Consider the following 27,867-nt stretch of genomic DNA (forward strand, 5'->3'; position numbering starts at 1 on the left):
CTGATGTTGCACATTAAGTTCCATACATGTAATGTTTGGACCTCATTGGTACTAGGAGTGACAGAGACCGAAGTTCTAGCGCGATCTGTACAGGGGACTCAATGGCCATATGTTTATGTACGTAAGATCGGATAAAACGGAGAAGTGAATTTGCACGACAGCCGAGGTAAGTCACTGTTTTTGTTCCTTTCAACTTCATTTTTCTCCATTTTTTGGCAATTAATGCCAAGAGGGAATATAAATTTGCATTTTGGGCGCGTTAATTTTCAAAATTTTTATTCATTAAAGACAAAAATTGAACAGCCCCGACGGGGGGATTTTGCATTGCAAGTCCCCTAATGGTGGCTGCACGATAGCGAGCCGTCTGTGTACGAGGAGAAATTAAAAAAAAAAAATTTAAAAATCCTCGAAACAGACGGCTGCCAGCTGTCTAGTCTAACACACACGTTCTCTTCGCTCGGCACTTCGTCCAAGTGCTGGAGTTGCATTCGAAATAGACCAAAACTGCAAAAGCTTCGGTCTCTATTAGTGTTATGTTGGTTGTTCAGCTGAACTCCGTTGGCTTCACTCACCAAATAGATCTACAGAGACCGAAGTTCTAGCGTGATCTGTACAGGGGACTCAATGGCAATATGTTTATGTACTTGAGATCGTATAAAACGGGGAAGTGAATTTGCGTTACAGCCGAGGTAAGTCACTGTTTTTGTCCCTTTTAACTTGATTTTTCTCCGTTTTTTGGCAATTAATGCCAAGAGGGAATATTAATTTGCATTTTGGTCGCAATAATTTTCAAATTTTTTATTCATTAAACAGGGCTCCACACTAACCTATTTTTTCTACTGGTCCAACCTATTCATGTCGGACCAGTAGATACCCAGTTTTTCAAATTTTTACTGGTCCGAACGTAAAATCTACTGGTCCCAAAAAATAAAGAAAACATTTAAACAAGGCGCAAGTTTATTTTTCTAGCCTTTTGTTACCCCCCCCCAAATAAAAAGAAGGAATGAAGGACAAAAAGAAAGCAAGACAGAAACGAAGAAAGAAAGAAAGAAAGAAACGAAACGAAGAAAGGAAGGAAGGAAAATAAAGAATAAAAGGAAGGAAGGAAGGAAGGAAAGGAAGGAAGGAAGAGAAATCAAAGGAAAGAAATAAATGAAGAAAGGGAAGGAAAGAAGCAAGCAATACAAAAAGAAAAAAGTAAAAGAATAGATGAAAGGAAGAAAAAAGACTGAGAGACAAAGAAAGGAAGGAATGAAAGAATAAAGGAGAGAAAGGAAAGGTAAAAGAATAGATTTAACAACTTTTAGGGAAAAGGAAAGAAAAAGACAGATAGAAGAAAGGAAGGAATGAATGAATGAAAGAGAGGGCTGAAAGAAGGATGAAATGAAAAAAAGAAAGGGTATGATGGATGGAAGAACCAAAGAAAGTAACGAAGAATGAAGGAAAGAAAAGGGTAAAAAGAAGGAATGAAAGAAAGGATGAAGAGAAGGGATGAATATAGGATGGATGGACTCAAGAATGAGAGAAAGGAAGGAAGGAAGGAAGAAAGAAAGAAAGAAAGGAAGGAAGGAAGGAAGGAAGGAAGGAAGGAAGGAAGGAAGGAAAGAAAGAAAGAAAGAAAAAAAAAGATAAAAAAGAAATAGAGAAAAATATTTTCTATAAGGATAGAAAGAATGAAAGGAAGGAAGGAAGGGAGAAAGAAAGAAAGAAAAAAAAAGAAATAGAGAAAAATGTTTTCTATAAGGATAGAAAGAATGAAAGAATGAATGAAAGAAAAAAGGGAAAATAAAAAAGAAAAACTTTAACAAAAAATGAAAGAAGAGAGGGAAGAAACAAAGAAAGATTGAAAAGAAAGAAGGAAAGAAAGAAAGAAAGAAAGAGAGAAAAAAAGAAATAGAGAAAAATATTTTTTAAAAGGATAGAAAGAATGAAAGAACGAATTAAAGGAAAAAAAGGGAAAATAAAAAAGAAAGACAGTAACAAAAAAAATTAGGGAAGAAACAAAGAAAGATTGAAAAGAAAGATAGGAAGAAAACAGAGGAAGAAAGCTAAAACCATCATCATAAATATTTTATCAGTATCTTTTTGGCTCAATTAAAGTAGCTACGAAAGAAAGTCAGAAACCAAGTGTATCAACACACACACATAAATGCATATGTGGGGCTAATATGTATTCAGACGATGTCACCCGAAACCCAATCTGTTTGAACCAAACAGAAGTGAAAATTTTTCCTTTTACTGCTTACAAATGACAGAGTTACTCCAATTTTTAGGAAATATGGACATTATAAGAGCCTTTCATGAGTATGAACCGTGAATTTTGACAGTTATGTGAGAGATTTCTACCAGAGTTTAGCCAAGTTTCGTTCGCGCAGCCAGTAGAGAATTTACCATGTGGATCGTGTGGCTGGCTAGCTACATGTACACTGTATCTACTCTAGTAATACTTGCGTGTGATTCATTCTGTGTGTATTCTGTGTGTGAATGACAGAATTTGTCGGGGGGAAATGGTTTGCAGTGAATTTGAGCATTTCTGGAAAAGTTATTGGCCCAACAATGGTTTTTATTACTTTTTATGTCGGACCCTTAAAATTGTGCTATTTTCGGAAAAATTACTGGCCCGACAAAGATATTTTTTACTGGTCATGTCGGACCAGTAAATCTTCCTATTTCTGAAAATCTACCGGCCCGGCAGCGATTTTTACCGGTCTGGGACCGTCGGACCGCCGCTAGTGTCGAGCCCTGCATTAAGACAAAAATTGAAGAGCCCCGACGGTGGGATTTTGCATTGCAAGTCCTAATGGTGGCTGCACGATAGCGAGCCTTCTGTGTACGAGGAGAAATAAAAAAATAAAAAAAATGTTAAAAAACTCCTTGAAACAGATGGCTGCCAGCTGTCTACATTCGAAATTGCTTGAAAAACAGAGTCAGTTTCTTCCTTTATTCAAATTCCGCTGATTTTGATTGGTCAAAAATTCCCGCTGTTGGTTAGTTCTATCTTAGTATGGCAGTGAGTCCAAACTTTGCATGTGTCCATACTTTGCGGACAGTCATTATCTCAAAACTAGAGCTGATATCCTTAAAATCTGGCATTACCAACTTGAAAAGCGACCAAAAATTACCCTTTGGTGTAAGTTTCTTCAGGGTGAAAATATGGAAAAAAGATCGGCAAATTTGTCACCGTTGGCGTTAGCACCCGTTTTGAAGAAATCTGATCTTCTCAACAAGCATCACGATATCACCATTTTGCAAGCAGAAATCAATAAAAAATGTGAGATGTGGTACTGACCAATTCTATAGCATTTTGCCATCAATCTAATTTAAATATTTCATTCTTTGAGCTTGAGTTTTTGCTTAAATCTCCACAAAAACTTTGGTCCGTGAAGTTAGGTCACACTTTTTCTGAACGGTTTTCCAGCACAGCGCGCATTCGCCGATGGGAATGGAATTTTGAGATCGCGATATCGGCGAAACCCCTTGACCTACTTTACATTTTCGTCTATGATTTCATAGTTTATGATCTTGCTGTCAATGTGGTAACTATTTCTTGAATTGGTTTTGCATAAATTATGAATATTTTGTGAAAATATGTAAGCCTGATGAATATTTTTGAAAAGTGCGCTAAGTTTGGACACCCCATCATACATCTTCCCTTCGGTAAACAGAGATATTCAACACGGAGTTTCACTTACCGTAACGTAAAGGCACGAGTATTCAATAGTCTTGAGGACGCAATGATGATGACTTTTGAAATAATAAAATATACTTCTTCAAGTTCTTCATCATTGACGTCTTGACACTCTTCCCATATAGTAGGGACAGTGATTTTCCGCGATCTCGGATAACGGACGGAATTCACAGAAAGGGCCTTTTGAAACAGAAAGTGGCATTTCAAACCGAAAATCACGGAAAACGTATTTTCACTCAAAATGCACAGAATATATCTACAGAAATTACTCTAAAATCACAACAAAATTAGAACATTAAATGGCCACAAAACCTCAGAAAACACGATCTCACTTCACTACAATCATGACAATTCACACATCATGACTACACTCGACATCAGCACACTCGATTGTACCCCGCGCCCGTTCCCTGCCTGCCGTTTTTTTTTTTTTTTTTTAAACGTGCACAACACCAAATTACCAATAATGCATATAGCATTTCCATTTATTTGAAGGCAGGATAAAAGAGCATTGTACATTAAATACTTTGCTCACGGGCATAGGTGCCGCGGCCGGGGATCGATGCTGCCCTCTATGTTTGAAGATGTAACAGCATGATATCGTGGTCTTAAAATCCAAGATGGCGGATTGGTGAAAGTCATTGACTGCTGATAACGATGTCCAAAAAACTCCAAAATTATCAATGAAATTTAATTTCACCGTAAAATAATGCTAATAATGTGAAAGGTGAGGATGTATGCATGCTAAATGTGTTTGAAAAATTATTTTATGCACCCGCATAGATCCAATTAGAACGGATTCTATTCTGTTGTTGGTACAGTAGCAGATAAAATTTTGACCAGTGCGAGTGTACGCGTTGTGATTTTGCTATTCAATGTGTAAACGGAATTGTCACTTCTCCGTGTGTACAAAGTCTATAGGGAAAGGGAATTTCCGTTTTCTGACATGCTGAAACGGAATTTGAGATTTTCTGAAACGGAAAAGGTTAATTTTTTTAAACGGAAAATCACTGTCCCTAATATAGGCAAGATGGATTTCCCTAGGAAATCCATCTTTTGAAACAAAAATCATGTGAATTTTATTGATTTTTACACCTTCCTACACCTAATGCGTAGGAAGGTTTCAAAAATTATTATATAAGAATATTAAAAAAATGAAGGTTTCTTACCTAACTGATGCTGCGTAGACCCCTCGATCCACATGTAAACAACGGAAATGCACTTGAAAATTATGTTATGAAATATTTAATGCATCACAGCCTGACGGCCCACGTCACCATGTCAACTATTTCTCAAGCTAGGCTACGATATGACGACGCTAGCGCAGCTCAGCCACTGAACATAGCACAGCTCTCAGTCAATCATCACCACAAAACAGCTCACAGTCAATCATCACCGCAACACAGGCGGGTATGAAACTGCATTAGCGCCAGTAGATGTATACACTCGGGAACTAACCGTTACTCACCAAAGATCCCCACAGGAAATCCTTATTTCGGTCAGAAAATTGCGGGATCTGCGCCAAATTTTCAGATCAACAAGTGGCTTAGTCCAGATTTGAGAAGTGGAGTCTCCGAAAATTACTCTATTTAGGATGGTATCATATGAAATAATCCAATAGAATAGGAAATTATTTGCTATCAAAGTTACAGCAAGACCTGGTGCAACACAGCGTTTTGAAAAATAGTACAAGGGATATTGAGAGTTTGAAACTCGATACGCATTTTTCTGAAGCGCCGCGCCCATGATTTAAAAAATTTACTCAGTTACACGTCAGAATGTGACGATGTGTGAAAGTAAAAACTGCGGCTCCGCTGGCCTGGCTGTCTGACTGCTAATATGCAGTTGTAAATGGGAGACTGGATGGGGGCAGCAGACAGGAGCGATATTTATGTTGGGAGTTGCTCGGTACCTGGCAGTTTTAGGCAGTTGCGAGAGAGATTCCAAAGCACACAAGGGTGCAATCGCTCATCGCTCCCGTGTATTTTCAACCCTGCAGCTGATGCTTTATAGAAATCTCCTGTTTATAACATGATCTTGATCATTTTGATATTGAGTATTTTGTTCTTTATCTAGGCATGGTGATGTCCCTGATAGATGCTGCTTATGACAAAAAAGCTAATGTAAGAAGCATCATTATCTCTTCATTGGTGGATGTTGGCAAGAAGAAACCAAAGCTTGTTCTCAGCTCATGTCACTCATATTTAAGAAAACACAATAAGGTCAGTAACTCATATCTTAAATCATTAAATAATGTATTTTTCATTCACTTTGCTTAATAGTCCTGTTCTCGGATAGGGTCCACGTTTGACTTTTTCCATTTAGAGGCCCCAAGCCCCCAAAATAAGTGAGTTGGAGAATAACTATCATTGTTTTTAGGTCCTTCCTCTACTATCACAAGATTTAGAAGTAATAAGTCAGTAACTTTGAATATCATAAATAGACTTAGTTTCAGCCCCCTTTTTGAGTAGAGATTTTGTGTTTTGTATATTTCATCAAGGGACTCTATAGTATGTATGCTATACAATTTTTTCTTTAATTTTTCCTGCATGATCCATTGTATTGATTCTGCCAACCAAATTATTTTCAACTTTGTCTATGTTTGTACTAAAAACATACATGATTTCATGCAGTAAGGTTGTTTTTTAGCCTAGTTTTCAACAAAAGGATGACATAAGATACAAGTTAATATCCCGTAACAGGAAGAAGGACAATCCTGATGTCTGTGATTCGTTTTAAGATTTTTATCAGTGGCAAACTTTCTGTCACTCACATATTTATTCATGACGTGGACATGATAATCCAAAGAGGCAGCTCAGAAATTAGTTGGGCCAAAATACAACCAGTAATAACTATAACCAAAATAAAATTGTAACAAACTATTTTTCAAGTGTTTTGGTAAGGGAGATTGGGGTGAGTTGGAATGCGGGGTAAGTTGAAACATTGTAATTTTCTTTAATGCCTGTAAAATAAATTTATGCAATACTGCCCTCAATTTAATGTTATTAATAATGAATACAACACTGTTGTATTATTAATTCCAAGATGATATCCCAAACGGTAGTTGTCTTTACTGTCAGCTCCAATACTAACACATTATTATCTATTACATATAGCAGCGTCATCAAATTTGTTTACATTCAGTAATTTCAAAGGTCACTGCATCAGGACAAGTTTACAAAAATCCGGAACGATCTTAAAAATGGCCTTAATTAACCCTATCTAGGCCGGGGGGGGGGGGCTCGGAGGCCTCCCCCCTCAATGAATCGTGCAATATTTTCGCCTTGCGAAATTTTGTGACCGGGTCGCTCACTGAATTTTTACTTTCAAGTCTTGTGCAACTTTTGAGACTGACTTTGCGTCACTTGGGTACGTGGTTCCGAAATTACGCAACATTATGTAAGTACATCTCAGACCGAAAATTGCTCAAAAACGTGATTTCGTGTACAAAGTCAATGCATATTGTGTTTTCAATCAAAATTCATAAATGTATGATTTTTTTTTAGTTTTGCTGGTCTAAATGTATTTTATGCTTTTTATGATCACAGGAGAGTCCCCAACAAATTTCATTTGAAAAACAATGAAAAACAAAAGGTAAAAAAACAAGGAAACACATAAGAAATTGCAAAAAACAATATAATACACAAGAAAATGTTTTGATATTGCAATTTTTTTCATGTAAACTTGCTAAGAACATTGTAATTTTCTTTAATGCCTGTAAAATAAATTTATGCAATACTGCCCTCAATTTAATGTTATTAATAATGAATACAACACTGTTGTATTATTAATTCCAAGATGGTATCCAAAACGGTAGTTGTCTATACTGTCAACTCCAAAACTAATACATTATTATCTATTACATATAGCAGCGTCATCAAATTTGTTTACATTCAGTAATTTCAAAGGTCACTGCATCAGGACAAGTTTACAAAAATCCGGAACGATCTTAAAAATGGCCTTAATTAACCCTATCTAGGCCGGGGGGGGGGGGTGCTCGGAGGCCTCCCCCCTCAACGAATCGTGCAATATTTTCGCCTTGCGAAATTTTGTGACCGGGTCGCTCACTGAATTTTTACTTTCAAGTCTTGTGCAACTTTTGAGACTGACTTTGCGTCACTTGGGTACGTGGTTCCGAAATTACGCAACATTATGTAAGTACATCTCAGACCGAAAATTGCTCAAAAACGTGATTTCGTGTACAAAGTCAATGCATATTGTGTTTTCAATCAAAATTCATAAATGTATGATTTTTTTTTAGTTTTGCTGGTCTAATTGTATTTATTTTATGCTTTTTATGATCACAGAAGAGTCCCCAACAAATTTCATTGGAAAAACAATGAAAAATAAAAAGTAAAAAAACAAGGAAATACATAAGAAATTGCAAAAAACAATATAATACACAAGAAAATGTGTTGATATTGCAATTTTTTTCATGTACACTTGCTAAGAACACCACAAAGAGTTTCTATACAAAAAATTAGTACATTTGGAGCTCTATTTAGGGAGTAAGAGGAAAAAGTTTGATTTCGCATACTAATTACGCATAAATTAGCATAATCACTTAATAGCGATTTGCATGAAATAAATTACTATACAATCTTGTAGATTATGTCCCAGACAACCCGTGTGCCAATTTTCGGCGCGATCGTGCGGTCGACGGCCATATGAACTCCCAAAATACCCCGGCCTAGATAGGGTTAATGGCCGTTATACACATAACTCTGGAAAGGTCCTAATTCTTGTTATAGTCAGGAGAATAATTTTTGGGTTCATGAAGGTGTACATCAGGGTTTCAAGAGTAAAATGAGTGATGCATTAGGACAAGTTTTCAGGTTTGTCATATGGATGAAGGTCTATTGTGTGGCAGTATCCTGACATCGAAGCACAGACTGGAACCTCAAAAAAACGAAAAGTTCTGTCGTGATACCTCTCCTAATTCTTTCAAAATTCATAACAAAATGGCCAATAGAGACTGGGGTAGAAGGAGAAAACTTTTTGTTTTTTTGAGGTTCCAGTTTGTGCCTCGATGTCAGGATACTGCCACATGATAGACCTTCATCCATATAATCGTGGTAGGTGCATAATTTCTGTCTTCACAATTTATTTCCAAGTTATTGTGACCACAATCTACCCTAGACCCGCGAGTATGAGTAAATGCACAGTGAGCTCCTGGGCTCCCGCCTGCGAAGCAGGTTAGTTTGTCATGTAACATCGATTTCTATTGTGATATTATGATCGGGAAAAGAGTTTCTGCAACAACGATGTTTGAAAATCAATCCTGACATGATATAATTTTTATTAGACACTGAAGTGCGCCTATCACTTGTTAAGGAATTTGTGATATCCGTCATTAAAAATGGACACAAAATACAAATGTTTCACATCAAGCTCTAAATTCATATGAATGATTATCATTTGCAAATTATTGTTGAAATATTACAATTAAATAATGTTCTATCGTCATGATTTTCTTTTCAGATCAATTTTGATCTGGTTTGATTAAAGCATAATGCGCATGCGCCATTGATGACAACAAATTCCATTCATGAATTTATCGTGCATAAATTTACAGAAGAGTGAGACTCGAACTAGGATCAAATGTAAGGAAAAATAAACTTCAAATTAATGGCGAATAGGCATCATAGTTGCACAATAGGTTTCATTTTGGAGAAATATAAATCAAGAAAGTAGTAGTTAAGTACTATGAAGGCTCAGCAAAAAGCTAGCTTATTGTTATATCAATCATAATGTCACTACATCATATGTAAAGTTCGTGCACACTGCCTGAGCCCCAGGCCGACCCAAAACAGATTTCATTCATAAAAAATTATGAGTGAGCGCTGTGGCATCTAGTGCAATACAGAACTTCAATGGTGGGTATGAAAGTGGAATTTTAGTGATTAAAACTTGTGCAGCATCTGAGAACTTAGAATTATTGTGAGGCTTGCATGGAACAATGTGACAGGGCCTTCAGAATCTGAATGTCAAAGAAATATTTTCCCTATATTTAAGCAATCTGTACTTCTGTGGATTTATTTTCCCTATCCACTATCCATGCATCCATTAATCTCTCCTTACTGTCTTTGTATATTTTTCGTTTGGTAGGTAATTAAATTATGTTAAATATGAATAAACAAACCCATTTTACTGGCCTTCAGGCTTTGGGTCAATTCCATTGTGACTTATGGGACATTTGATACTTTTTTCCACATAACTGAGGTGCATATCTGAAATAGTAGCTGCACAAACATGGATTTACTTTATTAAACTGTAAGAAGAATATTGAAACTTACTATATACAAAAATGTATGCTTTCAGCTTGTTTGCATAGGGTGCTATATCATCAGAAATGTCATTGTGACTTATGGGACGTTGATGGACCACACAAATTGAGCTCTTTTGTTCAAAGTGCCATATCTATCTCAGTTTTATGACAATGTTTTTAAATTTGGACTTGGAGATTAACCAGTGATAGTGCTCACTAACAGTACTTGAATTGGACTTGATTCATTTCATTTGTTTCAGTAGTTGTGTGCAATCGTGTGTGACTTATGGGACAAGTGAACGTGACTGATGGGACCCTATCTAATTTCATGGAATTTACATTTCCTCTCGATGACTTTTTGAGTCAAACTTAATTTCAGCATGAATAAATATTCCCTAATAAGATGATGCCTTTAATAATTCATGCCATTGTGTCAGAAATAAATTCAACAAAGGGCAGAAACATCTTATCATGCACTTCATTTATATAAAGGGAACATTAACCAAAAAAAGCTTCCTAACTTGTCATCAAGTTTTAAGAACTGTAATCAAATAAGTACAAAATAATCAATAAACAATTACAATCATAAATATTTAGCAAACAGATGAAAAATGAACAATTAGAAAGAATGTACACACTTTCCATTGTGACTGATGGGACATAATGATAGGACATATTTGTTACAGATGGGGCAAATAAATGTTGCTTTTCTCTATCTGTCTCGTACAGTATGGTATTAAGAAAATGACCTTTACAGTGTATACATGTAAGAAAATTAAGACATTAATGCTGTCATGAAGTATATCAATATTCTTGTTAATATATTCTCTTTTGTGTCAAATGCTGATATTTTTCATTAGTTGTTGATGTTTATGATAAAACAGATGGATATCAGTGCACAGGCAAATTTTTGACAAAAAAATATTAAAATTTTTGCATAAATTCTTTAAAAAAAATTATTAACTGGACTGTCTAGAAAACGGTTGCAATCGATTTCTACTATCTAAACTGTACATGTATACATGTACTTGTATAGTAAAAAGTGTATTCATTTACATGGAAGATTTTACTATTGTCTGTGCAAAAATATGAAAATAATTGATTTTCATGAAAAATCCAAGATGGCTACCAAAAATTGCCAATTTGGAATCCCATGGGACACAATTTGACAAAGGGAACATCAAGATTCATTAACTATAGACTTCAGGCATTAAAAAAAATGTTGGTTAAAAATATATATCATGGGGGTGCACCCTATCACAACTTCTTTTTTTGCCAGCTGCTTGGGCTGATATGTCATCTCTTTCTTAGAAATTCTGAATGTCTGTTTTAAAGGACATCATCATTTATAGAGTACCAAAGTGATGATGTCAGTTGTCATGGTGTGATGGCGGCCTGGTTCTAAACAAAATAACCAGGGGGCCGTTTCATAAAGCTTTTGTAAGTTAGGAGCAACTTTAAGAATGACTAGTGATCCTTTCTTATATGCTAAAACATTGCCAATTTATGATGACATTTTTCACAAGGATCATCGGTCGTTCTTAAAGTTGCTCTTAAGTTACGAAAAGCTTTATGAACCAGTGCCCTTTTACGACTCTCAGAATGATGGTAACAACCAGGGACAACACACATCACCATTTTTGCAAACACAAATGTGTAAGACGATCATGCAGCTGCGACTAGGTTTAGAACCGGCCGATTCGATGTTCATGACATTGTGACATCACACTTCGGTCCTCCTTAAATGCGCATGTTCCTTTCTATTCTCAGGCGGTAGGAATGATTCTGAGAAAACTTGATTGCAAGCTTCTGAACAATTTTTTGGCATTTACAGGGGCTTTAATAGCTCTGCTCATGGTAGCCTTAAATGCATCTGAGGACTGGTGCTCTTATTTTGACAGGATCCAGAGGGTCGCTCAACTACAAAATTTGTGACTGATGGGACATTGACATAGGTTTTAATAGTTTCCATGGAACTACATGTATATACCAAGTTCACATCATATGTAAAACAGTGGATGCATGTACTCCAAGGGGACAAGAAAACCAAGAGAGTGATCTGGACCTAAAAAATGAATAAAAACTAGGGTGAAACAAACCCAATTTACCTGCACTCAGCTTTGCATGTTAGCGATCATATTCAGTTTTCTCCTTCTTTCTGGACTGGGCACACAATGCAAACTTTTTTTTTTTGTTCAATGCACTGCCTATGATATTCAGACTGTTTTTTCTGACAGTCAGCATACTGTTCTCCAGCTTTTAAGCATTCTTGTCTCTCTCTTTGCTGTCATGGACAGCTTTAAGGTGGCATGGTTTACGGACTGTATATGTGACTTATGGGACATGTGACTTATGGGACTTAAATCTATGTCCCCCCAGTATAGCTATTTCAAGTCCAATACAGATGCAGCTTGATTTGTTGATGCAAGCATGTACTGTGGTAGATAAAAAAGTCTAATACTTGTCTGCAGGAGTCTATGGCAGCATAAGAGGGAAACTTAATGCTCAAAATTGTGACTTATGGGACATCAAACATACGCACCTTGAAATGTATTTTGTGCCTCACAGTTTCACTGCAGCGTGTAAAACAACACAGCTAATGGTAAATTGTTGCTTGGAGGTCACATGGACAGTGGAATTTTTCATCAGCACCCTTTGCTTGCCAGGTGCCAGGGATGGGTGAAAGTTGTACACTTTCTATGAAATCTTAGTACCAAAGTGCAACAGAGTGCACATTGCGTATTTTATGAATGAATAAGGGTATAGTAAATAAAGGTGTGTTTTTGTAAACCTTAAACTGTATACTTATAAACAGTATAAACAAAATTGCTCAGAAAAGAAATTTTTGAAAATGGAAAAATGCAACATTTGGCTGGAATTGACCTTTGGTAATTTACCAGGGCCCCGTCTTACGAAGAGTTACAATTGATCCAATCGATCGTAACTCTATGGACATCCATCAGTGTCATAATTTTTTTCTATAGGAAATTTGCAAAATGTCTTTTGTAAACAAAGGAGATCACACCAAATTGTCAAGAAATCAGTATATTTATGGATACATTCATATCTATAATTTTTTAAAAAAGAAACATGCATTTTATATGTTGGCTTTGCTGGCTTTCCATAGTTGCGATTGATTGGATCAATCATAACTCTTTGTAAGACGGGGCCCAGATGTTTCAGTCAGGTGATGGATGTATTTCTTTTTGACTCAGTTACCCAAAGATCACAGGACAGTAATCCTCCAGACGATGGAGCGAGTCTTAAAGGAAGGAGATGATGTACCAGGTGCACTCTCTATGGATCTTATCAAACTAGCCTCCGATGAAATGACCACTTCAAAGGTAAACCATTTTCCATTGTCAGTATTTACACCCCTCCTTCCTCAAATTAATGAAATGGAGCTTTAGATAGTTTCACAACCTAGCCCATGATCTAGAATATGTTATCTCTTGGGATATTCTAAAAGAAATAGTTGTTTCTGATTAGATGAATAAAATCACCCAACAAAATGCTGAAAATGCCATCAAAATCTGGAAACGTATCATTTGATTGTAAAATTTAGCAATATTTTGTGAAAAAATTTCTGTGCATGCTGCCCTGAATATGCAGTAGGTGGGCTGATGATGTCATGTCCCTACTTTCCTTTTTCTTATGATATCGTAAATATTTCATATTTTCATACATGTGTGTACATGTATGCCTCCCGTAACAAAATAAATTGCAGCAATGATTAACTGCATTAAATCAGAAGTCAGCCCAGTTGTTTTAACTTGTGGAGAACAAATTCGAATAAATATTTTTCATTAATAGTAAAATACAAAATAATAAGTTGGGATATGACATCATCAGCTTGCTTTTGCATACATGTATATATATATTTGTGGAGACATGCATAGAACTGTTTCACCAAAGTAATGCAAAACTTTAAAATGTCATAATTCTGTTATTCTTTCCCTGATTTCAATGAAGATTTTCAAAATGAGATATGAAGCGAAAGCTCCCAATAATGGTCAACAAAGTTTAGCAGCAACTTTCTGTCTTTTATGTAGCTTGTTACTAGGATAGGATGGAATAGTTTACTTCTAGTAGCATGTGCCATAGTTCATTTGTGATGCAGGCACAATATCGTTCACAACTTTATCCCAATAGAGAAGCCGGACTGTATGACCATTGCTCAAAAAGTGAGGTATTGTTAATATATGCCATTACCAGTTCAAATGAGTTTCTGATTCATGGAAGAAATGTTTATCACATTTTCCCACAACCTATTTGTATGGTACTTACATTCTGTAATGTAGTAATCATTTCTTTTGGTGTAGCCATTCATTTAAAAAAAAATCTTCATCATTTTAACAGGAAGTGGAACCAGAGTGGCAGACTGCTGCTAGCAATGTCCTAGTTGCCCTTGGTAACAAGTTATGCAATGATGTCATGGAAGATCTCTACAAGAAATTCCAGCCTGGTTTCCTTCCACATTTCTTTGTTGTACAAACCATGGCTAACCTGGCCAATGTCAATCGTGAGTGATAAAAAATTGATATTAAAAAATCCTTCACCAAGTTGACTTTACAAAATGGAATTGTTATTTGATTAGAGGTGATGAAGAAAGTGAATGTTTAACATGTTTGTTGGAATTTTTTATGTCTTTATAACTTAGAAAGTATATAGACCTTGTTCATGGAACTGAATCAAGTATTATTGAACATTTTGCCTAAGTTTCAGGACATATGACCATGGTCATAGGTCATTTAGGGTCAATGAACTTTGGCGATGTTGGGGTTATTTGTTGAATTGCCATAAAAATTCTGAAAGTTTATGGATCTAGTTCATAAAGCCCAAATGAATATAAGAGTAATCAAGTATCATTGAACATCCTGTGTGAGTTTCAGGTCACATGACCAAGGTCAAGGGTCACTTAAGTTCACTGAACTTTGGCCATTGTGGGGGTATTTTTTGAATTGCCATCATAACTTTTAAAGTTAATGAATCTAGTTCTTGAAACATGGACATAAGAGTAATCAAGTTTCACTAATCGTCTTGCACAAGTCTTAGGTCAAATGATCAAGATCAAAGGTCATTTAGGGTCAATGACCATAGTATTTTACTATCATGTTAATAATTTTTTTGTGTGATGAATTATTCAATGGTTGTTTTCAAAGTCAGCACTGCTGCTATACAGAGTGGCATGATGCAAGTGAGCCTCCCAGAGGCGTTCCATTTTTATTTATCAATTTTTTTTCATCTCCTTTAACATTTATTGTTATACATCTATAGATCTGTTCGATATATACATGGAATATATTCCACTTTTCACTATTCCTTTCCAGCATTTGGGTTTGTACCTCACCTGAGTGCTGTATTGAGTACTATGATACCCATGTTGGGTATGGCCAAACATGACAACATGAAGTGGGTCTTCTCTGCAGGTAAGAGACATATTATTGTAATATTATTTTCATCATATATTATACTGTTTTGATTTGAATTTTAATCAAAAATTTGCAATTGTATTCTAGTCAAAGTTTGCTGATGTGGTTTACGGTACACCATGTGGAGTGTTATAGAAACAGTGGATAGAAGGAGAGAAGAAGTGGATAGGCGAGAAAGTGGAGATTTGAGAATAGAGTATTCTTTCTTGAAAATAGTCCTGAAAAGGACTGTAAACCAGAAGGAATGTTGAGTGAGAACAGCTTGAGTAGTAGAGCTGATGAGGAGATGCTGGCTTGAGTCGGCGAGTAGAAATGATGAGTAGTAGAGAGACTCGACGTTTCGGACAGGTTGACTGTCCGTCTTCAGGAGTGAAGGAGAAAGAATACTCTATTCTCAAATCTCCACTTTCTCGCCTATCCACTTCTTCTCTCCTTCTATCCACTGTTTCTATAACACTCCACATGGTGTACCGTAAACCACATCAGCAATTGTACATGCCACCATGCAAACCTTCAAACAACATCTAGTCAAAGTTTGGTTTTATGTGTAGTATAAAATAAAAACATAATTTCTACAAGTTGATAAGGGCTATCATTTATTTGCATATGACCTAAATCTTCTATAAAATGGGTGAATCATGATTTCAGATCAGTGAAAAATTCAATTGCATGTATTTCATTTTAATTTGTGGGACAAGTCTCTTCAGTAGAGCACACTCCTCTAAGTGAAAACAAATTTCTTAATCTTTTCCAGCATTTGCAAGATTCAGCGAAAGCATCCTTCATTATGTAGCCAACTCTGACACTGCTCCAGATCCAACAATAAAGAAAGAAACTTACGCTGATCAGATCTTCTCTGGTTTTGATGTACTATTCTCACTGTGGCTACCATCAAAGGAGGCTAAGGTATTGTATTGTGTACTTGGTGGGGGGGGGGTGTTACACCCACAAATGTAATAATCGTCCACAAATGTAATAACGCCCACAAATGTAATAACACTTTACCCACAAATGTAATAACGCCCACAAATGTAATAACACTTTACCCACAAATGTAATAACGCCCACAAATGTAATAACACTTTACCCACAAATGTAATAATGCACTTTACCAACAAATGTAATAATGACTTTACCCACAAATGTAATTAATTTGAAGTGATTTTTGGCGAATTCGTTCTAAACTAATATCCTATAGTAATGCATTCATATAGCACAAAAGTTCAGTCTTTTTTCCAGACCCGGTTAATGAAATATACATTACAAGTCCAAGTCTTTTTCCAGACCCGGTTTTTCAAAATTATAATATACGTCCAAAGTCTTGTTACCAGACCCGGTTGTTTCAAAATTATAATATATGTCCAAAGTCTTTTTTCCAGACCCGGCCATTTCAAAAGTTATAATATACGTCGGTGAGGGGTAAAGACAACACTCTAAGCCCAAGCATTTTAAGTGGGGTTAATTTTGAAGATTGGTCTCAGCTGTCATTTTTTTCAATATTTTTTATGTTTTAAATAACCGGGTCCAGACGAAAGACTAAGCATAATACTCGTGTTATTCCACAAGAATAAGAACATGAAGAATATGAGTCTTTTGTTTTTAGGATTGTTTAAATCATTTTTAAATCACCGGGTCTGGAATAAAGACAACGCTCTAAACATGTGCTTTTTACATGCATGGTCTTAATTTGGAGGATTGTTGGTTCTTAGATTCGTTGTTGGGGGTTGAGTTTTATTGATTTTTTATTCCTGAAATAATTGTGTCTGGAGGAAAGTCGATCTTCGACAATCGGTCTTCATGTTGTTCCACAGTAATTAGATTATTGGGTATTCGTTGTAGAATATTTGTAAAAACTATTTTATTTTTCAAATAGTAACCAAGTCTGGAGAAAGGATGTCTGCTTTACCCACGCGTTATTACAATGTTTTGTAGGGGTAGTAGTATCATTTAAAAAAAGACATATTTTTACTGGGTGAAACTTTGGAAACTTGGTCTTAGATTTGAAGTTTTTCAGTTACTTTTTTTTAATAGCCGGGTCTGGAGGAAAGAGTACGTTCTAAAACTCGTGTTATTCCATGAGAATAAGAATATAAGGTCTTATATTAGAAGATTTTTTTTCGTAACTGTTTTAGGTATGGAATAAAGACAACACTCTAAACCTCTTTTAAAACAGGTTCTTAGGTTGAAGGTTTGTTTGGTCTTAGACTTTGATTTTTTTAAATTCTTACTATTAGCGTTTTTTTTTTGAAGAAATAAAATCGTCGGGCTGAAAGACTACGCTATATCGAGCATTAATAAGATTATGGGGTCTTTATACTGTTTTTAAACTGTTATTCATAATGTTTAAATAACAGGTAACCGGGTCTGGAGAAAAGACTACGCTTGATTCTCAATTTACTCTTAGTGCACATATTCACAATATACACCGTATAAGTTGAAACAACAACAAAGACATTAATTCCACCAGTTTTAATTAACTGGGTCTGGAGAAAAGACTAAGCTCGATTCCCATTTTTTCCACAGGAATATTATTATCGTATATTAGTTTGGACTTATATTATAAATTTTGAAATAACTGGGTCTGGAAAAAGACTTTGGACTTATTAAATTTCTTGAAACAACCGGGTCTGGAAAAAAGACTTTGGATTTATATTATAATTTTTGAAACAACCGGGTCTGGAAAAAAGACTTTGGACTTATATCACAATTTTTGAAACAACCGGGTCTAGAAAAAAAAGACTTTGGACTTTTATTATATTTTTTTAAACAACCGGGTCTGGAAAAAAGACTTTGGATTTATATTATATTTTTTGAAACAACCGGGTCTGGAAAAAAGACTTTGGATTTATATTATAATTTTTGAAACAACCGGGTCTGGAAAAAAGACTTTGGACTTATATCACAATTTTTGAAACAACCGGGTCTGGAAAAAAAAGACTTTGGACTTTTATTATATTTTTTTAAACAACCGGGTCTGGAAAAAAGACTTTGGATTTATATTATATTTTTTTAAACAACCGGGTCTGGAAAAAAGACTTTGGACTTGTACTTTGTTTTATTAACCCGGTCTGCAAAAAAGACTGCACTTTTGTGCAATATGAACGCATTACTATAGGATTTTAGTTTAGAACGGATTCGCCAAAAATCCCTTCAAATTTATTACATTTGTGGGTAAAGTCATTATTACATTTGTGGGCAATCAAAAATTATTACATTTGTGGGTAAAGTGTTATTACATTTGTGGACGTTATTACATTTGTGGGGGTTATTACATTTGTGGGTGCAACAGGGTGTTTCATAAAGATTTAAGTGTGTCTTGAAATTACATTTAATTTCCCAGTTACATGTGGTATATGATGGTCCATCACAATGGTTGGATCATTCACAGGAGTTCTTTGCATGCTACCATGTATCCATCATTGAGATTATTGGATCATTCACAGGAGTTCTTTGTATGCTACCATGTATCCATCAATGAGATTATTGGATCATTCACAGGAGTTCTTTGTATGCTACCATGTATCCATCAATGAGATTATTGGATCATTCACAGGAGTTCTTTGCATGATACCACGTATCCATCAATGAGATTATTGGATCATTCACAGGAGTTCTTTGTATGCTACCATGTATCCATCATTGAGATTATTGGATCATTCACAGGAGTTCTTTGCATGCTACCATGTATCCATCATTGAGATTATTGGATCATGCACAGGAGTTCTTTGCCATCAGAGCTACCATGTACACTTTTAAAACATCCTGTGCGAATTTCAGGTCACATGACCAAGGTGAAAGGTCAACAAACTTGGCCATGTTGGGGGTATCTGTTGAATTACCATCTTAACTTTGAAATTTTATGGATCTAATTCATGAAACTTAGATATAAGAGTAATCAAGTATTACTTAACATCCTGTGCGAGTTTCAGGTCACATGACCAAGGTCAATGAACTTTGGCCATGTTGGGGGTACAGTGTATCTGTTGAATTACCATCATAACTTTAAAAGTTCATGGATCTGATTCATGAGATTTTGGACATAGAGTAATCAAGTATTACTGAACATCCTATGCGAATTTCAGGTCACATGACCAAGGTAAAAGGTCAATGAACTTTGGCCATTTGGGGGGGGGGGGAAATTTGTTAAATTACCATCATAACTTTGAATGTTTATGGATATGTTCATGAAACTTGGACATAAGAGTAATCAAGTATATTTGAACATCCCGTCTGAGTTTCAGGTCACGTGACAAAGGTCAAAGGTCATTTTAGGTCAATGATTTTTGGCCATGTTGGGGGTATTTGTTGAATTACCATTATATCTCTGTAAGTGTTGGTTTAGCTCATAAAATAAGAGTAACCAAGTATCACTGGACATCTTGTGTGAATTTTTAGGTCACATGACCAAGGTCAAAGGTCATTGGACATTGGCCATGTTGGGGGTATTTGTTGAATCACCATCATACTTCTGTAAGTATATTGGTCTAGTTAATAAAACTTGGACATAAGAGTCATCAAGTGTCACTGAACTTATCATGCAAATTTCAGGTCACATGACCAAATTCAAAGGTCATTTAAGGTCATTGAAATTTTGCCATTTTAGAAGTAATTATTAGATCGCTGTCATAACTTTCAAAGTTTGTAGATATAGTGTATAGAATGTGGATATAGTGGTAATCAAGTATCACTGGCAAGTTTTAGGTCACATGATCAAGGTCAAATGTCAATGAATGTAGTATTGTATCATTATATGATTGGTGTATTTTGTGAATGATTACACCTGTATGCTCATTTTTCAAAGTCAGCACTGCTACTTTATTGAATCGTGTGATGCAGGTGAGACTGCCAGAGGCGTTCCACTTATTTTAATGATTGCTTTTCATAACTTCTATTCTTTTTCATACATTAATAAAAAGTGAATATTAGATATTTTCAAAAAACATTTCTTCATTCATAAAACAAATTGCACCATGTATTTTTCATTAAAGTGAAACATTTTCATAGCATATATGCAAGACATTTTATTACCTGAATTTTATATCCAGTCATTATGGAATAACTTTAATTCTTTTTTTTTTCATACAAACTAAAAAAATAAAAGACCTGATATTCTCAACAAACATACCTTTCTTACATATACCAAAATGAAAAATCATGACTTGTAAGTATGAAAGTTCATCTTTTGAATTTTATATTATGAAATAGTAACTACGGAAAGAACAAACAAAAATAGAACATATTACTTCAGGTCACAATTGTATCTCAATCGATTCGAATCATATATTACTCACTTTTTAAAAACCTTTGTGAGCAATAAATACCAAAAAAGGATGTCAAAATTGAATTCAAGTTTGTGACAAACTTATTGGCTTAATTATTAAATTATCCTTTCGAAACATATTTAAACATGCATTTTTATATGTGACCGAAAATTACTGTAAATAGCACTGTTTTAACATCTATGATGCTGAAATAATGACTCAGCATATTCATGTCTCTTAATTACACATAAAGAATTGGATATTCCATGGGTTCTTTTAAATAATAATTTCAGAAACATTAATTCTACAAAAACCTGACACCTTATATTTGCATTTCTTATGATCATGATAATTATAATAATAATAGCTGGATTCACATAACACTTTTTCCCAGAAGATATGGAGTTCACTATTATTACTTTGCTTTTAATTTGAGTTGCGTCTTCCCGATTCCTAATAATTCTAATCATATGATACTGTCTTTTCCTATAGCTACGTCTGATAGTAGTTGAAGCATTAGGTCCAATGACTCACATTATGACCAAAGAGAAGTTAGACGAACAACTTCCTAAACTAGTCCCTGGTATCCTAGCACTCTACAAGAAACACCAAGAGGCTTTCTACATTACACAGGTACATTGTAACTTCTTAGCAATTATTGTATTTGTACATTTTTGTTAAGCAATGTATGTGGTCAAACATTTTTTTAATATTTTGACCTTTAAATATAACTTAGCCCTTTTTTCTTTGTGGTCGAGCTGTATATTTTACCTATTTTGAATTTATCATTTTCTTGTACCATTTATTTTACATGATAATATAACTTAATATATACATTGAATACACTTTTACATATTACAACAAGAACATTTCAGTTGCCATTATTGTGAAGCTTTTCACTGGTATTAATCTGTTTAGGTAATGGTAAAGACAGATAATCAAAAAGTCTTGCAAGTCTTTAAACCATTCTTTTTGGATGTTTAAATCAGTTGTTTGATATGGAAGTTTTTTACTTCTTCAATTCATTAATGATGTCTTAAAATTATTATTTTATTCAATGCGTCCCAGAAAAAAAATGAAACGTGAGAATTATCAATGATTCATTATAACTTAATCACTAAAATGATAGACAAATGACCTATCATTGCAAAGCTTAGGATATTTTCTTTTATTCCAAAGAATCCTCAAACATGTAAAAGTGGATAAAAGTAATTTGAAGAAAGGATACCAAAAAAAATCACTTGATGGATGGTATCTTAATATCAAAAATAAAATCATGAGCTAAAAATTTCAAAATCTGCTCTTTAATTTTATACCTCAATCACAGAAGATGGTAAAAAATAACAATGTTCCGTTTCTTTGAAATAATGGTTGTATTTCCATTATTTCATTAAACAAATGCGCTTTCACTGATTCCTACTGTAGTAAATGCACATCAACAAATAACAAATGCCTTTATGCATGGCTAATCATCAACAAAGCAGCTAGCCTGTAAAACTTCTTCATTTCTAAGATTACAGGGATTCAGGCATTATTATATACACAACAAAAAAAAGTAAGTCCCCCCCTAAACAAACATCAATAATTTCCGAACCAATGCGAGTTTTTGATATATTTTTACATGAGCGTGTAGGTAATTTTATAAGCCACCCTCTGAGTAAATGTTGTGGACGTATCTTACGTCATGCTTCAGTGAGCACCGTCAGAAGTAAAAAATGTCACTTTTAAAAAGTCACAAGCAAAATATGACTTTGATTCCATTTTATTCGAACTAATTCCACATTCTCTTCAGGAAAAATAGTCAGAAGGCTTGTAAAAGGTACTTTCTAAAAGACGATACAACTTTTTTAGCTAAATTTCACGGTTGAATAAACCCAAGTCCAAATTTGATATAAAGTATAATTGGATTTTTACACATTTCTATCAATAAAAATGCTAGAATATGATGACAGTTTTTTTGGGAAGACTATCTTCAACAATATTCATCGTTTCACAGTTCAATGAACATTTATTGGAAACAAAAAATGTGATTTTCAAATATCGTGGGCAAGTATTGCTTCATTTTGGTAACTGAAAATGATCTTTTGTCAACTTTTTTGTTATGTTCATGACCAATTAACATGCTTCAATGATTCAAAGGTGTCAAATTAAACATTTACGCTTGAATGAACATGTGGAATGTGTTTAGCTCTTTTTTATGTTATTGGAAAAAATGCAATTTGTAACTATGGATATCTGTCACAAAACTCCTTGCACAGTTCATTTGATTTGATTTTTATGAAAATCCCGATGTTTAATGCATTGTCAGTGAGCACACAATATTAGAAAATTATGCAAATGAGAAGAAAGTTCAAGACCTTGGCCCCACTCTGTACTGCATCGAATGGTTATTTTGCTGTGCGCACCTTTTGGATAGTGTTACTCTGAAGCTATGTGCGAAGTTTCAATGAAATAACTGTTGGCAGAAGTAAAAAAAAACGTCCATGAAACAAACCCTCATTTCAAAAATCAAAATTTTGACTTCCTCTCTCATATACTTGTGTACATTATGGGTGCATATGTTTAAGCATACGTAACCCCTTATTCAATATGGTAGAACTTTTTTTCAAGGCTGTCATTAGCAATGACGTTTGGCAGTAATGTTTATCAACCTAGGGGCAGAATTCTGTGCAAAAATGAAATCGATTTGTTCATTTATGGATGATCGAGCACGCATCAAAGTGGGAAAATTGGTATTTTCAATGTCACAGACTCATTTTAAAAGGTAATAAAGTTAATATTGGGGTCAAATTTGGTTTTAATTGCTTTTATCATCCATCATTTCTATCACCAAACACTTTCCGAACTTTAACCTTTTTCATGGTTGAGCGAGCACATTCGAAAACTTAGGAATGGATACTCTTTATACTGTATAAATGTATTCTTTTCATAACAATTTCTCAGGATCAGTTGAATGTATGGACAGATCAGTGGTGGATCCAGAATTTTAAATGGGGGAGGGGCCTATAATCGGGGGAGCCATCAACATTTTCAAATTTTAACATGATCTAACAAGTTGTAGAAGATACTATACCAAAAAACCCTATGATGATACGTCACAATACAGGGGCCACAGAGCAGTTTTCAAGGGGGCAGGGGCTGACCATGCCAAAAATCACAATCGTATTACATTTTTGTACTTGCTTATGGAGAGAGTGGCCCCCCCCCCCCCCCGCTTCCGCGGCCCCTGCAATACATTGTGCTCACTCAACCATGAACATACGTTATCAAAATTTGGTCTGAAGTGGTTAAATGATGGATAGTAAAACTGCATAACACCATAAAATTCACCTAAAAACAATTTTTGCCCACCTTTGTATTTGCACAATCTGAAAAACTACTCTTGTTACATTAAAAAATGGTCATTTTTAATTCAATCTTTAATTACTCATGCATGACTCAACTGATCAATCTCATTTTTCCCCAGGAGTTGCTTAATGAGTATAGAAAACCACCCATAAAATATCATATCTCAAAATAATTCAGTTCAAAAGTTACAGCAATTTGATTTAGGGGGGACTTACTTTTTTTGTTGTGTATAGATCAGTAGAACTTTGTTATTTCTCGACAGTTTTCTGTGATTCTTGTATCAAATTAAAGAGGACAAGATATTAAATTTTTTAGAGAAGATTTTCTTTTTGAAATTCAGATACAGCCTGCCAAGTGACTTTTTATTATCCTTTCTTCAAAGTATTCTTACTCTCTCATGCATGAATGAGGAATCTTCTGAGTTATACCAGCAGAAAGAAGAGATTTTGTTGCTTTACAATGGTAGGCCATTTGTATATTGTATTTGCAATTGAATTAAGATAAATGAATAATTTTTGTGTGTATTTGTGGTATGCATTGTATAACTATTTGTGAGCTTATGACCTTTATGCTTTTTGTTTGATATGTTTGCAGGGATTGTGTATGATTCTAGAAGCAGCTGCTGCTGAGGGTAGTACTATTCTTGACCCACAACTAGATACCATCCTAAACACAATGCATGCACAGGTCAGTTGTTTTATTGGCATGAACTGTCATATGAAATTGCATCTTTCCTTTTGAAAAAGGATGTACATGTATTTATGATGAGAGTATATTGCCATATTGTAATGGTTGCAAGGATTTTATTTCAAATGATCTATAACATATAATAAATAAATTCATGGTAATTGTAAGTGTTAAATTTCTGGCACTCTGTCTGGCTGAGCTTGTTAGAGAAACATTAAATATTTAAATGTATTTTTTAGCTCATCCGGCCCTTCTTGCCAGATGAGCTTATGCCTTGGTGTTGCGTCGTCTGTCCACAATTTCAGAATGCTTCTTCATCATTTCAAGCCCGATTTCTATTCTGTTTGCTTTATATGATAGCCCTACATGTAGGTAGGGGATTCAAAACCTCTACACAGAATCTTGAAACTCGTTAATATGCTAATTTATGCACATTTTCCAAAATTCACATTAAATGCTTCTTCTTCTTTATTTGTTGACTGATTTCGATTTTTTTTCTTCATCTGGTAGAGCTTCATGTGGTTCACCAAACTTTATGACACAGAATTTTGAAATTTTGACTAGAAAGCTTTTATGCTAATTTATGCATATTTTTCAAAATTCACATAAAATGCTTTTTCTTCTTTGTCGACTGATTTTGATTGTTTCTCTTTCATCTGGTAGAGCTTCACGAGGTTCACCAAACTTCTCCACAGAATGTTGAAATTTTTACTGGAAAGTTATTTATGTTAATTTATGCAAAATTTATTCATAAATAACAGAAAATGCTTCTTTTTTATTTGTTGAACGATTTTGATTTTTTTTCTTCCATCTGGTAGAGCTGCATTAGCTTCACCAAACTTCCACACAGAAATTAAGAAATTTTGACTAGAAAATTATGCTAATTTATTCATACATCTCAAAAAATATTTTTTCTCCTTCATTTTTTGATCAATTTTAATTTTGTTTGCTTTATATGATAGCATTAGGTTTTTTGTTACATCTGAGAGGTTCACCAAGGGTTCTACACAGAATTTTGAAAATTTGACTAGAAAATGATTTATGCTGATGTATACAAATTTTATTTATAATTCATAGAAAATGCTTCTCTGTCATTTTTCATCAATTTCAATTCTGTTCCCTCAATTTATGTCACCAACATAATTTACTACAGTGTCAACTGGGCAGAAATGAAAAATTATGTCAATTTTTTTTGAGATGCTGAATGAGCTCCACATCATTGATGTGCTAGTGTCTTCTAATAATTAGGGTATGAAACTGTCATTTTACGAGGGGAAAACTTATTTTTTCTGCGTGCTATTTTAGAAAGTTTCTTAACCTGGGTGGAGGCATCTGTTTGCTCACTTACAATAAATGTTGGATGACAGACAAGAATTAATTTCACATATATTTGTGAATTTCAGGCAGAAGGCAGATTTTGACTCAAATTATTTCTCTTTGCTGATTTTCTATCTTCATTCCAAAACTCAGGTGTGTGTACCAGTAGACTACACCAACCCAACAGGTCTCAAGAATCATAATGAGGTCCGGCGTTGTTTTTCGGTCCTAGCTACGTCTTTCCCTGATCGTGTAGTCAACTTTTTACTCCTGAAGCTAGACAACAGTAATGAGAGAATTCGCATTGGTACACTGGCTGTATTTAAACAACTGATTAACTCTGCAGGTGAGACTCATAGAAGCATAAGACAATTCTTAGGGATAAACCATATCAAACTACAAATGTTTTTAAAAACGATATAAGGGAATTACATCAAGACCCATCAATCAGAAACAACATATTCTGCAGCTTGTTAAGAGTTATGTCCGGTAATTATTTGATAAGACTAATACCTGTATTTAGATTTTATGTGATAAAACCAGCCTGAGATTGGAATTAAAGATTCTGCATTGCAAAGGAATGTACTTAGCGTACCACCAAAGTGTTGAAAATATTGTTGAGATTAGGAATTAAGTTATTAAAAAACAATTAGTCATAGCAACATTATAATGACAAAAAATACATACTTATGAGATATGAGATTTGTTCAGAATACAACAGGAATAAATATATCTATATATATATATAAAAAGCACTTAGAGATATGAAAGGCTGGTAAACTAATTTCTATTGAAATTTCAGAATTTTTATTGAATAAAGCACTGACATATGCACATGGATATCAATTTCAAATCTATGCTGATTGGCTAAATGTATTCTATTATTTGTGTTTTTATTCATATTTAGGCCCTCATATGGAAGACAAGAAGCCTTTGATTTTATCTGGTCTCAAGCCTGTGTTACAGGAGAACAATAACAAGGTAAACAATAATGAGAGAATGATATTGATTATAAAAACAAGTGGAACTAATCTGGCAGTCTCTTGGCATTACACGATTCAATATAGCAGTAGTGCTGACTTAGAAAACAACTAAGATGAATAGTTATTCACAATAAACACCATTCAAACTAAGTTAATCGACCGTAAATGACCGTTGGCCTTGACCATGGGTCCTGAAACTTTGGCCCATATTCTGAGGTCAGGTTTAACCTTATCTAGGCTGGGGTATTTTGGAAGTTCATATGGGCGGGGGCCTCCCAGGCCCACCCCTCTTGAGACCTCAGCTGTTGACCGCGCAATCACGCAGGAAATTGGCATGCAGGTTGTCTGGGACCCAATCTGCGAAAATGTATAGTAATTTATTTCATGCAAATTGTTATTAAGTGATTATGCTAATTTATGCAAAATTAGTATGCGAAATCATACCTTTCCCTCTAAATCCCTAAGTAAAGCTCCAAATGTTCTAATTTTTGGTATAAAAAGTCTTTGTGGTGTTATTAGCATGTGTACATGAAAAAAGTTGCAATATCAGATTAATTTCTTATGTATTATGTTGTTTTTTGCCATTTCTTATGTATTTCTTTGTTTTTTACCTTTTGTTTTTCATAATTTTTTCATTGAAATTTATTTGGGACCACAGTCTATGCTAAAATTATGGGAGCCAAAATTTCAAAAGTTCTGTTTATATTCTATATTTCTTATGTTTACTATTTTGTTTCCTTTTGCTTTCATAATGAAGAAAAAACTTCAGTTATCATTACCAGACAATTATGAACAATTTGGGTGTCATATGAGTTAATATATTGAATATGTACTGTTACGGATTTGTGCTCCAATTGGCTCTCCATAGTTAAACCACAACTTC

At 34.6% G+C, this 27,867-nt stretch overlaps 1 protein-coding gene across 1 annotated transcript in view; it reads left to right on the plus strand.

Moving 5' to 3' along the window:
• Window positions 1-27,867, plus strand: part of LOC121408090 (maestro heat-like repeat-containing protein family member 1) — a 145,047-nt gene that overhangs the window by 16,094 nt on the left and 101,086 nt on the right. Inside the window, exons 2-10 of the mRNA XM_041599430.1 lie at window positions 5,765-5,910; window positions 13,172-13,300; window positions 14,316-14,478; window positions 15,287-15,385; window positions 16,143-16,294; window positions 21,142-21,282; window positions 24,592-24,684; window positions 26,155-26,347; window positions 26,909-26,982. Coding sequence (XP_041455364.1) covers window positions 5,765-5,910; window positions 13,172-13,300; window positions 14,316-14,478; window positions 15,287-15,385; window positions 16,143-16,294; window positions 21,142-21,282; window positions 24,592-24,684; window positions 26,155-26,347; window positions 26,909-26,982 — 1,190 coding nt within the window. The remainder of the gene's footprint in view (window positions 1-5,764; window positions 5,911-13,171; window positions 13,301-14,315; window positions 14,479-15,286; window positions 15,386-16,142; window positions 16,295-21,141; window positions 21,283-24,591; window positions 24,685-26,154; window positions 26,348-26,908; window positions 26,983-27,867) is intronic.

The sequence above is a fragment of the Lytechinus variegatus genome, chromosome 2 (assembly GCF_018143015.1).
Source record: "Lytechinus variegatus isolate NC3 chromosome 2, Lvar_3.0, whole genome shotgun sequence".
NCBI classification, from domain to species: Eukaryota; Metazoa; Echinodermata; class Echinoidea; order Temnopleuroida; family Toxopneustidae; genus Lytechinus; species Lytechinus variegatus.